The sequence below is a fragment of the Saimiri boliviensis genome, chromosome 19 (assembly GCF_048565385.1).
Source record: "Saimiri boliviensis isolate mSaiBol1 chromosome 19, mSaiBol1.pri, whole genome shotgun sequence".
In the NCBI taxonomy this organism is placed as follows: Eukaryota; Metazoa; Chordata; class Mammalia; order Primates; family Cebidae; genus Saimiri; species Saimiri boliviensis.
In genome coordinates this window covers 39,039,329-39,056,167 of record NC_133467.1, presented here as the reverse complement: position 1 = coordinate 39,056,167, position 16,839 = coordinate 39,039,329, and the positions used below count along the sequence as shown (strand labels likewise).

The following is a 16,839-nucleotide window of genomic DNA, read 5'->3' as shown; positions in this document are numbered from 1 at the left end:
CGAGACCATCCTGGTCAACATGGTGAAACCCCGTCTCTACTACAGGTGCAAAAAATTAGCTGGGCATGGTGGCGTGTGCCTGTAATCCCAGCTACTTAGGAGGCTGAGGCAGGAGAATTGCCTGAGCCCAGGAGGCGGAGGTTGCGGTGAGCCGAGATCGCGCCATTGCACTCCAGCCTGGGTAACAAGAGCAAAACTCCGTCTCAAAAAAAAAAAAAAAAAATTAAAAATTGTTTGTTCTTTGTTTCATTTTAGGAAGATTTGTGAGTTCTTACAGCAGCATTTGGTATGAAAGGTTGAATGAAGAAAAAGGCATGAACTACGAAGGAAAAGTTGGGAATAGGCTGTAGCTGAATCTTACTCTGCATAGAGTCATTTGATAGACATAGGGTACTTCTGGAGGTCAAGCATGGTATACCATTCAGACTGTTTGGTTCTCTGGGTATTTTATGAGAGCATTAGAATAAAATTGGTTTACTGAGTATGTGTGTGTGGAGGAAAAGAAAAAAGAATAACATTGGGATATCTCACTACCTCCATCCCCATCCCCACTCCCATAGTCATCATCCGAAAGCTTTAATTAAAATAGTTTATAAGCAGGGCTTGGTGGCTCACGCCTGTAATCCCAACACTTTGGGGGGCTGAGGCAGGTGGATCACTTGAGGTCAGGAGTTTGAGACCAGCCTGGCCAATGTGGCAAAACCCTGTCTGTACTAAAAATACAAAAAAATTAGCCAGCCGTGGTGGCAGGTGCCTGTAATCCCAGCTACTTGGGAGGCCGAGACAGGAGAATCATGAACCTGAGAGGCAGAGGTTGCAGTGAGCTGAGATCGCACTACTGCACTCTGCCTGGGCAACAGAGTGAGACTATCTCGAAAAAACAAAATGGTCTGCAGCTTGAGGATGAATTACTTACTATGCAAGTCATTCATCTTTTTAAGGAATATCTGAAATTTAAATGTATAAACCAGTTAAATGACCTAATCACATCAAAAAAGGATTCTCTGCTCTGTGGAAGGATTTTCTTTAAGGAATGGTAAATAGGAGTTTCCTTAAGTATTTTGCAGATAATTAACTTTTTTCTTTTAATTAAAAAAAAAAAAAAAGTCCAGGCACAGTGGCTCACTCCTGTAATCCCAGCACTTTGGGAGGCTGAGGTGGGCAGGTCATGAAGTCAGGAGATTGAGACCATCCTGGCTAACATGGTGAAACGTCGTCTCTTCTAAAAATACAAAAAAATTAGCCAGGCGTGGTGGCATGTGCCTGTAATCCCAGCTACTCGGGAGGCTGAGGCAGGAGAATCACTTGAATCTGGGAGGCGGAGGTTGCAGTGAGCCAAGATCACACCACTGCACTCCAGCCTGGGTGACAGAGCCAGACTCCATCTCAAATTAAAAAAAAAAAAAAAAAAAGATGAGGTCTTCCTGTGTTGCCCAGGCTGGGCTCAAAGTACTGGGCTCAAGCAGTTCTCCTACCTCAGTCTCCCAAAATGCAGGGACTACAGTTGTGAGCCACCCTGCTTGGCCTGATAACTGACTCTTTTTTTTTTTTTTTTTTGAGACGGAGTTTTGCTCTTGTTACCCAAGCTGGAGTGCAGTGGCACGATCTTGGCTCACCGCAACCTCTGCCTCCTGGGTTCAGGCAATTCTCCTGTCTCAGCCTCCTGAGTAGCTAGGATTACAGGCACGCACCACCATGCCCAGCTAATTTTTTTGTATTTTTAGTAGAGACGGGGTTTCACCTTGTTGACCAAGATGGTCTTGATCTCTTGACCTTGTGATCCACCCACCTCGGCCTCCCAAAGTGCTGGGATTACAGGCTTGAGCCACCGCGCCCGGCCCACTGACTCTCTTTTTTAGGGGGGCAGATACATAGTCTCTGTCACCCAGGCTGGAGTGCAGTGGCACAATCTCTGCTCACTGCAACCTCTGCCTCCTGGGTGCAAGGGATTCTCCACCTCAGCCTCCCGAGTAGCTGGAACTACAGGCACCTGCCACCATACCTGGCTAATTGTTCCGTATTTTGTAGTAGAGATGGGATTTCACCATGTTGGCCAGAACTCCTGACCTCAGTTGATCTGCCTGCCTCGGCCTACCAGAGTGCTGGGGTTACAGGCATTAGCCACTGTGCCTGGCTAATTTTTTGTATTTTTAGTAGAGACAAGGTTTAACCATCTTAGCCAGGATGGTCTCAGTCTCCTGACCTTGTGATCTGCCCACCTCAGCCTCCCAAAGTGCTGGGATTATAGGCATGAGCCACTGCGCCTGGCCCATTTTTTTCTCTTTTGAAATATCCCTGTTTTCTTTTCTTTTCCTTTTTTTTTTTTTTTTTTCTTGAGATGGAGCCTTGCTCTGTCACCTAGGCTAGAGTGCAGTGGCACAATCTCAGCTCACTGCAACCTCTGCCTCAGGAGTTCAAGCAATTCTGCGTCAGCCTCCCAAGCAGCTGGGATTACAGGTGCTCGCCACCACGTCTGGCTAATTTTTGTATTTTTAGTAGAGACAGGGTTTTACCATGTTGGTCAGGCTAGTCTTGAACTCCTGACCTCAGGTGACCTGCCCATCTCGGCCTCCCAAAGTGCTGGAATTACAACCGTGAGCTACCATGTCGAGCCATTTTAGACTTTCAAGATACTTCTTGAAAAAAAAAGGGTTCCAATATCAAATATGTTGGGGAAACAGCATATCTGGTTTTTTTGTTTGTTTTTTGAGCCATGTCTCACTCTGTCACCTAGGCTGGAATGTAGTGGCTCCATCTTGGCTCACTGCAACCTCCGCCTCCCAAGCTCAAGCTATTCTCATGCCTCAGCCTCCAAAGTAGCTGTGACCACAGGCGTATGCTACCATGCCTGACTAATTTTTGTCCTTTTAGCAGAGACAGGATTTTGCCATGTTGGCCAGCCTGGTCTTGAACTCCTGGCCTCAAGCAATTCACCCATCTTGGCCTTCCAAAGTGCTGGGATTACAGGTGTGAGCCACCATGGCAAGACGAAACAATGTTATCTTATACCCTGTTGGGGAATCATAATGCTTATTAGCCGGTGAAGTATATGATACTTCCTACAAAACAAGCAAATTTAAGCATATTTAAACCAGAATTTTGAAAACATATTTATACATAGAACCAATCTTTAGTGAAAGTTATTAACACCTCAATGAACATATTTTATAAAATAGTTTTAATGTATTCTCTATTTTCTTTTCTCCTCTGACTTAGCTTATGCAAACTGTTGAATCTCACTTTTTTTTTTTCAAATTTTCCTCTTCCTGAATGTTGTCAGGTTCAAGGAGGTTGAAATTGCTATACTGCTATTTTTTTAAAAAAAATCTCAAATTTTAAATTTACTTTTGTCATCTCTAGCTAATTCAGAGAAAATTATAGAGAGAAATTCTGTTGACTCATCAATCCAGCAAGTAACGGGGAATGGAGGCCAGAGGGTCATCACCATAGTGACAGATGGAGTCCCTTTGGGTATCTCTACTGGAGGCATTGGCCAGCCATTTATTGTAACTATGCAAGATGGACAGCAAGGTGAGTTACCTGTTGTAGACAATTGTTTATTAAAAGATATATTAGATACTCCATACCCCTCTAAAAATGAGGCATAAGACGAATAGTGGGAGTGGGAGACTACCAGATGCATGTTGGGGCAAAGAAGCTCTGAAAAAGAAAAAGAAACAGAACCAGGCTGGCAAAGGTAATAGCCTAATATGTATAAAATCTGTAGTAAAAACCAGTTTATCTGCTGGGAAAAAGAACAAATAATATGAACCAGTAGTTCACAGAAAAAAAAAATGTATCGATGGCTCTTAAAAATATGAAAATAGGCCTGGTGAAGTGGCTAACAACTGTAATCCCAGCACTTTGGCAGGCTGAGGCAGGCGGATCACTTGAGGTCAGGAGTTCAAGACCAGCCTAGCCAACATGACGAGACCCCATCTCTACTAAAAATATAAAAAGTAGCCAGGCACGGTGGCACATGCCTGTAGTCTCAGCTACTCAGGAGACTGAAATAGAAGGATCACTTGAGCCCAGGAGGTTGAGGCTGTAGTGAGCCATGATTGTGCCACTGCATACCATACCAGCCTGGGTGACAGAGTGAGACTCTGTCTCAAAAAAAAAAAAAAAAGGAAATAAAGAAAAAGAAAATATATGTAATCCCAGCACTTTAGGAGGCCAAGGTGGGTGGATCATAAGGTCAAGAGATCAAGACCAACCTGGCCAACATGGTAAAACCCTGTCTCTACTAAAAATACAAAAATTAGCTGGGCATGGTGGCGAGTGCCTGTAATCCCAGGTACTCGGGAGGCTGAGGCAGGAGAATCACTTGAACCCAGGAGGTGGAGGATGCAGTGCACCAAGATTACGCCACTGCACTCCAACGTGACGACAGTGAGACTCTGTCTCAAAAAAAAAAAAGAGAAAGAAAATATATTCAAACTACTTCATTCATAACAAGAGAAGCGGATATAAATACTGCACTGAGATACCATTATAACACTATGTTGTTAAAAGTGTAGGGAAACAAGCACTCTTATAAATCACTTGTGAGGGTACAAATTAATGGATCCTCTAAAAAGGATATTGGCAATATCCGTAGGTATTAGATGTACATAAAGATATATCTTTGGGTTTTTTGGTTTGTTTGAGATGGAGTCCCTCTCTGTTGCCCACACTAGAGTGTGGTGGTAGGATCTTGGCTTACTGCAGCCTCCACGTACCTGGTTCAAGCAATGCTTGTGCCTTAGCCTCCTAAGTAGCTGGGACTATAGGTGCACACCACCATGGCCAGTTAATTTTTGTGTTTGTTTGTTTTTTTTTTTTTTTTTTTTTTTTTGAGACGGAGTTTCGATCTTGTTACCCAGGCTGGAGTGCAATGGCACGATCTCGGCTCACTGCAACCTCCGCCTCCTGGGTTCAGGCAATTCTCCTGCCTCGGCCTCCTGAGTAGCTCGGATTACAGGCATCTGCCACCATGCCCAGCTACTTTTTTTTGTATTTTTAGTAGAGACGGGGTTTCACCATGTTGACCAGGATGGTCTTGATCTCTTGACCTCGTGATCCACCCACCTTGGCCTCCCAAAGTGCTGGGATTACAGGCTTGAGCCACCGCGCCTGGCCAATTTTTGTGTATTTTTAATAGAGACAGGGTTTCACCATGTTAGCCAGGCTGGTCTCAAAACTCCTGACCTGAAGTGATCCTCTGGCCTCCGCCTCCCAAAGCGCTGGGATTATAGCCATGAGCCATCACACCTGGTCAAGATATACCTTTTGGTTAAACAGTTATTTTTTCTTGTTTGTGTGTGTAACTGGGTCTTGTTCTGTTACCTGGGCTTGTATGCAGTGGTGTGATCTTGGCTCACTGCAGGCTCGACCTCCTGGGCTCAAGCTATCCTCCCACCTCAGCCTGAGTAGCTGGGGCTACAGTTGCATGCCACCATGGCCCGCTGTATTCAGACTGAGGCTATATATTAGTATACTGAGGCATAACATTAGTTGCTTCCAGGGAGGGCAACTGGGTATTAAGGATGGGTAGGAGGCTTTTCAATGTATATGCTTTTGTAACCTTGAGTTTTTTAATTATTTAATGTATTGGTTATTCAAAAAAGACATAATTAAAATTTTTTGAAAAGAGGAAGCCCATCACTACAACTCCATGCCTTAAAAATATTGGAGGTTGAGCTGGGCGCGGTGGCTCAAGCCTGTAATCCCAGCACTTTGGGAGGCCGAGGCGGGTGGATCACGAGATCAAGAGATCGAGACCATCCTGGTCAACAAGGTGAAACCCCGTCTCTACTAAAAATACAAAACATTAGCTGGGCATGGTGGCGTGTGCCTGTAATCCCAACTACTCAGGAGGCTGAGGCAGGAGAATTTCCTGGACCCAGGAGGCGGAGGTTGCGGTGAGCCGAGATCGCGCCATTGCACTCCAGCCTGGGTAACAAGAGCGAAACTCCATCTCAAAAAAAAAAAAAAAAAAAAAATTTACAATCCAAACTTTGGTATTATAAATCCTAATTTATGTATTGCTAATATTTTTGTGAACATAGTTGTCAAAAATTTTAAGTTTTTTGGTCTCACCGTGTTAGCCAGGATGGTTTTCAATTAGCAATAATCGCGCCTCGGATAAACCTCATTGGCTACGATACTGCCACTGCGCAAAGCTAGCCAGGATGGTTTTGATCTCCTGACCTCATGATCCACCCACCTCCGCCTCCCAGAGTGCTGGGATTACAGGCATGAGCCATCATGCCTGGTTGGTATTATTACCTTTATTTTTTGAGATGGAGTCTAACTCTGTTGCCCAGGCTGGAGTGCAGTGGCATGATCTCTGCTCACCACAACCTCCACCTCCTGGGTTCAAGCGATTCTTCTGCCTCAGCCTCCTGAGTAGCTGGCACTACAGGCGTGTGCCACCGCACCTGGCTAATTTTTGTATTTTTAGTAGAGACTGGGTTTTGACATGGCCAGGCTGGTCTCGAACTCCTGACCTTGTGATCCACCCACCTCAGCCTCCCGAAGTGCTGGGATTACAGGCATGAGCCACTGTGCCCAGCTGGTATTACCACTTTTTAAAAAACTTTTAGGCCGGGCACGGTGGCTCACGCCTGTAATACCAGCACTTTGGGAGGCTGAGGCGGGCGGATCACTTTAGGTCAGGAGTTTGAGACAAATATGGAGAAACTCTGTCTTTAAAAAAAAAAAAACTTTTAGCTGCGCACAAGCGTGCCTATAATTCCAGCTGCTCGGGAGGCTGAGGCAGGTGAATCACTTGAACCTGAGAGGCAGACGTTGTGGTAAGCCACGATCGCGCCATTGTACTTCAGCCTGGGCAATAAGAGCAGAACTCTGACTCAAAAAAAAAAATATTTTAGCCATTCAGACAGATGTGTAGTATGTCATGTGTGTTGTGTGTGTGCTGATCCTTCTCTCACTTATCTATGAGAAGAGAATTAATTTAAGTACAGATAATGGCTAATGACTTTTATTAGAGGTCTCAAAATATATAAGGACTTCAGGCCTTCTTTTGACAGATCATTTCTGCAGGGTTTTTTTTTTTTTTTTTTCCAGACAGGGTCTCACTCTATCATCCAGGCTAGAGTGCAGTGGTGAGATCTTGGCTCACTACAGCCTCAACTTCCCAAGCTCAGGTGATCCTCACACTTCAGCCTCCCAAGTAGCTGGAATTATAGGCACGCTCCACCATGCCTGGCTAATTTTTTGTATTTTTTTTGTAGAGTTGGTGTTTGCCATGTTGCCCAAGGTGATCAACATGGGCTCAAGTGATCCTCCAACCTTGGCCTCTCAAAGTGCTAGAATTATAGGTGTGAGCCACCTTGCCCTGCCATTTCTGGGCGAATTGATAAGCTAATTGGCCATAGCTGACCTAGAGTCAGACACCTCTATATAAGAGCCTCATGCTTGGGACTTACTTGCATGGTTTCCAAGACTGCAAATCTATACCCTTCCTTTTTGAGCCGTTCTTAGTGCTCTATTAATCCTTTTTGTTTCTCCCTGAAGGGCCATGCCTTACCTGTTGATTCTAAAATTGAAAGAGATGTGAAAAATAATATATCAGAATATATTTTACTTTCTCTCTCTTTGCTTTTTTGTTGAGATGGGGTCTTGCTGTGTTGTGTAGGCTAGTCTCAAACTCGTGGGCTCAAGAAGTCCTCCAGCCTTAACTGCCTGAGTAGCTAGGACTACAGGCACCCACCACTGCACCCAACCTAGAATATAGTTTAGTTTATTTTCTAATTAAAAGCAAGGAAAACGTCTTTGTTTTATGTATTCATCATCTCCAATTGATGTCTTTTGGCTTGTAGTTCTAACTGTACCTGCTGGTCAGGTTGCAGAGGAGACTGTAATTGAAGAGGAAGTAGAAGAGAACTTGCCACTAACAAAGAAACCCAGGATAGAAGAAATGACAAACAGTGTGGAGGAAAGCAAGGTAATGTTTTTAGGAGTGATGAGAAGAATTAAAAGCCACATTTCTTTTTTTTTTTTTTTTTTTTGAGACGGAGTTTCGCTCGTTACCCGGGCTGGAGTGCAATGGCACGATCTCGGCTCACCGCAACCTCCGCCTCCTGGGTTCAGGCAATTCTCCTGCCTCAGCCTCCTGAGTAGCTGGGATTACAGGCACTCGCCACCATGCCCAGCTAATTTTTTGTATTTTTAGTAGAGACGGGGTTTCACCATGTTGACCAGGATGGTCTCGATCTCTTGACCTCGTGATCCACCCGCCTCGGCCTCCCAAAGTGCTGGGATTACAGGCTTGAGCCACCGCGCCCGGCCGTAAAAACCATATTTCTTAAGGCCTGAACCCTTCTTCATCTTTTTTATTCCTTTTGAGACAGTCTTTCACTCTGTTGCCCAGGCTGGAGTACAGTGGCACGATCTCAGCTCAGTGTAACCTCTGCATCCCAGGCTCAAGCGATTCTCCTACCTCAGACTCCTGAGTAGCTGGGATTACAGGCAACTGCCACCACGCCTGGCTAATTTCTGTATTTTTATTAGAGATGGGGTTTCACCACGTTGGCCAAACTGGTCTCAAAAATCCTGACCTCAGGTAATCCACCTGCCTCCAATTCCCAAAGTGCTGGGATTATAGGCGTGAGCCACCTCAGCTGGCCCATCTTTCTGTCTACTATCTGCATAATTTATGATCAGGAATTTACCTGGTGGTGACATGGCTTACTTTGACAGGAAGGCAATGAAAGAGAGCTACTACAGCAACAACTCCAGGAAGCCAATCGAAGAGCCCAGGAATACCGACACCAGCTCCTACAGAAAGAGCAGGAAGCAGAACAGTACCGTCTCAAGCTGGAGGCCATAGCCCGACAGCAGCGCAATGGAGTTGATTTCACCATGGTTGAAGAGGTTTCTGAGGTAGATGCTGCAGTCGTTACAGAGGGGGAAGAGAAAAAGACAAAAGTGACTGGGTCAGCAGGGACCAAAGAGCCTCACACTGGAGTTTCCATGGAAACGATTTCACCTTAATATGCAAGGGCCACAGTTTGCACTGTGTTCATAATACTCCTCTTTTAAAAAATGAAAACATATAGAAGACAAACATTGTATAAAAAAAATAAGTGTCTTTAAGAAGAAAACTATAGCAGGATACAATGCTTGGGCTCAGGAAGGTTCTCTGTGCAACTGGAAAATTCAAAGCCATATTTAGGGAACATTTCTTCCAAGGGGCCAAAAGAATATGGACCAAATGTCTTAGATCACATCATTGCTTTAAGCATAGAGGTAAAAGAATACTGGCTGGGCGCTGTGGCTCACGCCTGTAATCCCAGCAATTTGGGAGGCCAAGGTGGGCGGATCACAAGGTCAGATCTCACTGCAACCTCTGCTTCCCGGGTTCAAAAGATTCTCCTGCCTCAGCCTCCTGAGTAGCTGAGATTACAGGCATGTGCCACGAGGCCCAGCTAATTTTGTATTCTTAGTAGAGACGAGGTTTCTCCATGTGGTCAGTCTGGTCTCGAACTCCTGACCTCAGGCCTTCCAAAGTGCTGGGATTACAGGTGTGAGCCACCGTGCCCAGCCTAGACTCTAATTTTATAAAACTTTTTTGAATTTTCTAAGTGTCATTTAGGACATATTATGCTTTTCTGTGGCACTTAACATCTTACCCTCTTTTGTGCAAACAAAAGGTGGGTTGGAGGTAAATCCTGATGATGTTGTTTAGTTTTACTTCCATTTGATCTGACATGAGGAAATTGCTCTGTTTCCTTAAGCTGGGGTCTAGTACAGAGCTTTGTGCCTTATAGGGTGCTCAGTGTGTGTTGACAAAGGGAGTAAGAACTATCAGTGCCATAAAATAAAGAACCAAAGATTCTGGCTACTTTGTTTTCCTCCTTTCTCTCCCACTGTGCCTACACTTCCTCTGCCCAGATGCTTTTGGAAAGTGTTTAACTGCTGGGTTTTCTTTGTATGTCAGCATGGAGGAATGGAGTTTTTCCCCAAAGAAAGGGAATATGGATGGAGAGAGAGAGGTTATGGACAGGTTCCATTACAGAAGTTATTGCCTTTGAAATTGGGCCCTCATCATTCTAGACTTGCTTGCTTTGTTATAAATTAAAAGAAGAAACCAGTGGGAGATGTGCCAAGTAAACATTTGCATGACTGTTTAGAATATGGTTTTCTTAATTAGCAATCACGGGGAAAACATGCGTTTTTCATTTGGAAAAAAATACTGATAGTTAACATGGTTCTGTTATCTTGATTAGTGAAATAATTTGCTGCAGTGTTCCAGAGGAGCAGAATCATTTGGGTCTCAAAATAGACTGAAAACTTAACTCCCCAGACCAAATTTAACAAATAGAATTGGTTATTAGAGATTTATAGGCGAAAATATCAGTTTGGAAATTAACCTTGGCTACTGGCCACCTTAGCTAGGTTTTCTCCATGGATCTGAGTACTGAACACTTCCCAGATGATGGAGAATATTCTGGGCTGTTGAGGATGACAGGGAAATGTAAGGGGGAGTAGCCTAGGTAAGGGTGATGAAGAAATTGTTCTGTCTGCTATCAGTCTTTTCATCTTTGCAATGTTTTTATTTTTTCTGAGTCCCTTTGGGAACCAGGTGCTAACAAGAAGCTGTTAGGTGCAGGATTTCAGAGACTTACTTTAATGATAAAGGAACCAAGTGTCATTTTAGATGTCTTTTATTTATGTTTTTGGTGTACATGTTGACTTTAATCCCTCTTCCCTCCACCCCACCCATTAAGGGAGAGGAGGTTAATTCTGCAGATGATACTCAGGCCAAACCAGAGACTTAGTACACAGTCACCACTTTTGGGGGGGAATTTTTTTTTTTTTTTTTTTTGAGACGGAGTTTCGTTCTTGTTGCCCAGGCTGGAGTGCAATGGCATGATCTCGGCTCACCGCAACCTCTGCCTCCCAGGTTCAAATGATTCTCTTGCCTCAGCCTCCCGAGTAGCTGGGATTACAGGTATGTACCACCATGCCCAGCTAATTTTGTATATTTAGTGGAGACAGGGTTACTCCATTATTGGTCAGGCTGGTCTCAAACTCCCACCCTCAGGTGATCTGCCTACCTTGGCCTCCCAAAGTGCTAAGATTACAAATGTGAGCTTTTTGCAGTGAGCCAAGATCATGCCACTGCACTCCAGCCTGGGTGACAGAGCAAGACTCTGTTTCAAAAAAAAAAAAAAAAAAAAACTGGAAAAGAAAAAACACTTGTTTATGTGGGAGAAGTATATATAAAACGAAAATCTAGGCTGTTTCCACGGTGCTGGGAAGTGGCCACAAAGAGGCTCGTGGGGGCTCTGAAACTCTGGTCTTGAGATACACACTTTGTTCTGACCGAGGGAATTCTTTAGCAGATCTTACTGTTCTTTCTGCAGAAAATATCATTCCTACCTCCCTAACCCCCAAAATCTCTAATACAGGCCAAGTCATTTTTGTCGATGGGTCTCTGAGATAGGGGAGTTTGTTGGAGGAGAGGCTGGGGTAGGAAGAGAGAGAATGGAGGTATCTGAAAAAAAGTAAGAAAAAGGCATTCATTTTTATTTACTTGGAAATAACCTCTTGGCATCCCAGATAAGAGAAATAAGATTTGAGCTCCAATTGTATTGCCATGGAGAGAATGGCAAGTGAGGATGCTTTGAAGTAGTTAGAAATTAAATATTGAATACATTAATGGCAATACCATTTCATCATTTTGCGTATCTTTCTGGATTAGTCATGGAAGTTGGGGGAATAGTACTTAGATCTTCTGGGTTAGAGGATTCCAACTGGTTTACTGGCAAGGTTGGATTATTGAGAATCAAATAACACAAAAATGGCTGGGCATGGTGGCCCATGCCTATAATCCCAGCACTTTGGAAGGCTGAGGCATGTAGATCACCTGAGGTCAGGAGTTCGAGACCAGCCTGGCCAACCTGGCAAAACCCTGTCTCTATCAAAAATACAAAAATTAGTCGGGCGTCATGGTGCACGCCTGTATGTAGTCCCAGCTATTCTGGAGACTGGCGCAAGAGAATTGCTTGAACCCGGAAGGGAGAGTCTGCAGTGAGTTGAGATTGTGCCACTGCACTCCAGCCTGAGCAACAGAGCGAGACTCTGTCTCAAAAAAAGAAAAAAAAAAAAGCTGGACTTGGTGGCTCACGCTTATAATCCCAGCACTTTGGGAGGCTGAGGTGGGCAGATAACCTGAGGTCGGGAGTTAAAAACCAGCCTGACCAACATGGAGAAACTAAAAATACAAAAAATTGGCCAGGCATGGTGGCACTTGCCTGTAATCCCAGCTACTCAGGAGGCTGAGGCAGGAGAATTGCTTGAACCCGGGAGGCGGAGGTTGCGGTGAGCCGAGATCACACCAATCCACTCCAGCCTGAGCAACAAGAGTGAAACTCCATCTCAACAACAGCAACAGCAAAAAAGACATATGGATCAGAGTTGGTGCTTGAGCAGGAGAAACTTAGAGCTTAGGATGGTTGTCTACTTCAAAATAAAGCTGCTTTAGGAGCTGAGCATGTAATCCCAGCACCTTGGGAGGCTGAGGCAGGATGATCACTGAGGCCAGGAGTTGGAGACCAGCCTGACCAACAGAGCAAGACCTTGTCACTATAAAAAATTTAAAAAATTAGCCAGATGTGATTGCATGCACCTGTACTCCCAGCTACTCGGAAGGCTGAGGTGAGAAGATTGCTTGAGCCTGGGAAGTTGAGACTGTAGTGCAGGTGTCCCCAAACTTCTTACACAGGGGGCCAGTTCACTGTCCCTCAGACTGTTGGAGGGCCACCACATACTGTGCTCCTCTCACTGACCACCAATGAAAGAGGTGCCCCTTGCTGAAGTGCGGCGGGGGGCTGGATAAATGGCCTCAGGGGGCCACATGCGGCCCTCGGGCCGTAGTTTGGGGACGCCTGCTGTAGTGAGCCATGATTGTCCCACTGCACTCCAGCCTAGGCAACAGAACAATAAACACCTGTCTCAAAACAATAAAATACATAAAATGAAGCTGCTGGGCCAGGTGTGGTGGTTCACACCTGTAATCCCAGAACTTTGAGAGGCTGAGGTGGGTGGATCAGGAGGTCAGGAGATTGAGACCATCCTGGCCAACATGGTGAAACACAGTCTCTACTAAAAATACAAAAAATTAGCCAGGTGTGGTGGCACACACCTATAATCCCAGCTACTCGGGAGAGTGAGGCAGGAGACTCGTTTGAACCCAGGAGGCAGAGGTTGCAGTGAGCTGAGATCACGTCACTGCATTCCAGCCTGGGTGACAAGGTGAAACTCCATCTCAAAAAGAAAAAAAAAAAGCTGCTTTAGCAATATCAGTATTAATGGCAGGAATTTTAGATGCTACATTTTTTAGCCTTCAGCCTTTCTCCCCAGAATAGAAAGAAATAAATTTTAATACTTCTATTCTTGTTCCTAGCTTCAGGGAAATTAATTATAAATGTATAAGTGTGCCTTCCTTTCCCATTACTACCTTTATAGGATCTTCTAATGCTAATGCTAAAGTTGAGGTCTCTTAATTGAAATATGGGAGAATTTGGCTTTACGTTTTGTATGTGTGTGTTTTTTGTTTTGAGACAGAGATTCACTCTTGTTACCCAGGCTGGAGTGCAATGGCGCGATCTCGGCTCACCGCAACCTCCGCCTCCTGGGTTCAGGCAATTCTCCTGCCTCAGCCTCCTGAGTAGCTGGGATTACAGGCACACACCACCATGCCCAGCTATTTTTTGTATTTTTAGTAGAGACAGGGTTTCACCATGTTGACCAGGATGGTCTCGATCTCTTGACCTCGTGATCCACCCGCCTCGGCCTCCCAAAGTGCTGGGATTACAGGCGTGAGCCACCGCACCCGGCCATGTGTGTGTTTTTTTAAGACATGGCGTCTCAGTGTGTTATCCCGACTGAACTTAAACTCTTCCTGGGCTCAAGTGATCCCCTTTCCTCAGCTTCTTGAATAGCTGGGACTGTAGGCACTTGCCACCATACCCAGCTGGCTTTAGATTTTTTGTGTGTTTTTGAAAGGGAGTCTTGCTCTGTCACTCAGGCTGGAGTGCAGTGGTGCAATCTCAGCTCATTGCAACCTCTGCCTCCCGGGTTCAAGCAATTCTCCCGCCTCAACCTCCCAAGCAGCTAGGACTACAGGCGTGCGCCACTATACCCAGCTAATTTTTTTGTATTTTTAGTAGAGATGGTGTTTCACCATGTTGGCCAGGATGGTCTCGATCTCCTGACCTTGTGATCTGCCCACCTCAGCCTCCCAAAGTGCTGGCATTACAGGCATGAGCCACCACGCCTGGCCCTAGTTATTTTTTTTTTGCCCCTTCTTCAGCCTTACTCTCACATTATTAAAATTTTTGTGTCTGCTCAGTAATGTTAGAAACCAAATTGACTTTTTTTTTTTTTTTTTTTGAGACAGAGTCTTGCTCTGTTGCCCAGGCTGGAGTGCAGTGGCATGATCTCGGCTCACTGCAACCTCCATCTTTCAGTTCAAGCGATTCCCCTGCCTCAGCCTCCCGAGTAGCTGGAACTACAGGAACCTGCCACCACACCTGGCTAATTTTTGTATTTTTAGTAGAGACAGCGTTTCACTATATTGGCCAGGATGGTCTCAAACTCCTGACCTTGTGAGCTGCCCACCTCAGCTGGGCACGGTGGCTCACACCTGTAATCCCAGCACTTTGGGAGGCCGAGGCAGGAAGATCACTTGAGGCCAGGAGTTATGAGACCAGCCTCACCAACACGATGAAACCCAGTCTCTACTAAAAATAAAAAAATTAGCCAGGGATGGTGGCATATGCCTGTAGTCCCAGCTACTCAGGAGGCTGAGGCAGGAGAATCACTTGAACCCGGGAGGTGGAAGTTACAGTGAGCCGATATTGCACCACTGTACTTCAGCCTGGGCAATAGCACAAGACTCTGTCTCAAAAATAAATAAATAAAATAAATGAATTGACCAGGGAATTTGCTTAGGCTATATGATAATGCCATGTATGCTGAAAGATTCAAGGCTGGACATGATGGCTCACATCTGTAATCCTAGCATTTGGGAAGGCAAAGGTAGGAGGATCACTTAAGCCCGGGAGAGTTGGAGACCAGTCTGGGCAACACAGTGAGACCTCATTTCTACAGAAAATAAAAAAAATTAGCTGGGTGTGGTGGTGCATGCCTGTGGTCCCAGCTACTCCAGAGGCTGAGGTGGGAGGATTGCTTGAACCTAGGAGATCGAGGCTGCAGTGAGCTGTTTTCATGCCATTGCTCTCTAGCCTGGGCCACAGAGATAGAGATGGACCTGCCTCTCCACAGGGCAGGACTTCTTTCCACTCCTATGGAAGCTATTTTGACTAGCACTTGTAAAATCTTACACCTCTGAACGAACAGGAAGGAAAACCCAGATAAATGTTACGGCAGAAGGAATAGACACTCCATATATCTACTTTCCTGGTTTAGGAATTAGGAATATTAGTTTGGACCAGGTGCAGTGGCTCTCATCTGTAATCCCAACACTTTGGGAGGCTGAGACGGGCAGATCACAAGGAGTTGGAGACCAGTCTGGTCAACATAGTGAAACCCTGTCTCTCTACTAAAAAATACAAAAACTAAGCCAGGTGTGGTAGCATGCACCTGTAATCCCAGCTACTCAGGAGGCTGAGGCAGGAGAATCACTTGAACCTGGGAGACGGAAGCTGCCGTGAAACGAGATGAGATCGCGCCACTGCACTCCAGCCTGGGTAACAAGAGCGAAACTCCGTCTCAAAAAAATTAATTAAAATAAAATAAAATTTTTATTTTTTAGCCTGTCTAGTATTAGGGGATGAGGTGACATTCCCAGACTCCTCAGTAGCAGTTTGGCACGGTAGTAGCAGGAAATCGTGATTCCCTATCTCGCCCTACCCCTCCTTTTCTGCTTTTGTTATTCCATTGTTCCTATCTCATTGAGGCTTTCTCAGGCACTTGAATTTAATTAGTAGGTCATTTCTATTCTCTGGGCCTTGTCTTTTCTCTCTCCATTCCCCTCCTTCCCTACCACATATTTTTTGTTTATTCTGAGGTGGTTTGTTTCTAAAAGTTAATCTAGGTCACCTTCTGTATCATGTGCTTCCTCGTTGGCTTTAAGCATCTTGTTCTAGCAGCAGTGATGGTAGCAGCTCTCTCCCTGGCTTTGCCCCATGTGCTCTCCTTCTGTCAAGGCCATTTGTGTGCCTATTGAGGCAGGTGGGCGGGGGGGGGGGGGGGGGGGCGGTGCACGCAGACTTCTGACAATGTCCTCAGTTTTCCAGATTGTCTGACAGCTTTATGTACAGCATATTTTTAGAAAAACTTAAATATACTTTTTTATTTTGAATAAAATGGGGTTTGATTCTGATGAACAAGTTTGTGTGTATATGTGTATGAGCATCTGTATGTATATAAACTTATACAGATCTATATTACACAGTTTTTGTACTGTCATTTAAAATAAAAATGTTTCTCAATAAAATGTCAAAGCCAACCATTTTAGGGTGTCATTGAATTTGTTTTCATCTCCTGGGCACAATCTGTATCTACTCTCTGATCACAGGTCAACCACAAGAGCTCATTTTCCCTGTCCAACTGAGCCAGTTGCAGGCGGAGAGGTATAGCTCTAACCCATGCACACCCACTGCCTTTTCCTTATCCACCTTTCTCAGCCTGGTATTCTTGACAGGCAGAGCAGGTTGAGGCAAGAAGTGAAATGAGAATGAGGAGGGCTTTTGACCAGCTTCTTAAATGTACATTTTCCTTCTTTCTCTCTCCCCCGACTCCCTTCCCTAAAAGCAAACAACCAAGGGAGGACGGTAGCTGAAGAAAACGATTATGTGCCTT

General features: G+C 45.0%; 1 protein-coding gene and 1 non-coding gene across 6 annotated transcripts in view; one reads left to right on the top strand and one right to left on the bottom strand.

Moving 5' to 3' along the window:
* GABPB2 (GA binding protein transcription factor subunit beta 2) overlaps positions 1–13,372 on the top strand; it is a 47,415-nt gene extending 34,043 nt beyond the window's left edge. For all 5 annotated transcript variants that reach the window (XM_074389769.1, XM_074389768.1, XM_039460141.2 and 2 more), the window contains 3 exons: positions 3,361–3,531; positions 7,827–7,951; positions 8,707–13,372. In XM_074389769.1, the coding sequence (XP_074245870.1) occupies positions 3,361–3,531; positions 7,827–7,951; positions 8,707–9,000 (590 nt within the window). In that variant the 3' untranslated portion in view covers positions 9,001–13,372. The remainder of the gene's footprint in view (positions 1–3,360; positions 3,532–7,826; positions 7,952–8,706) is intronic.
* Positions 6,030–6,166, bottom strand: LOC120360303 (U4 spliceosomal RNA). The gene has a single exon (XR_012515189.1). It is a non-coding gene; the product is annotated as a U4 spliceosomal RNA (small nuclear RNA).
* Positions 13,373–16,839: the final 3,467 nt, after the last annotated feature.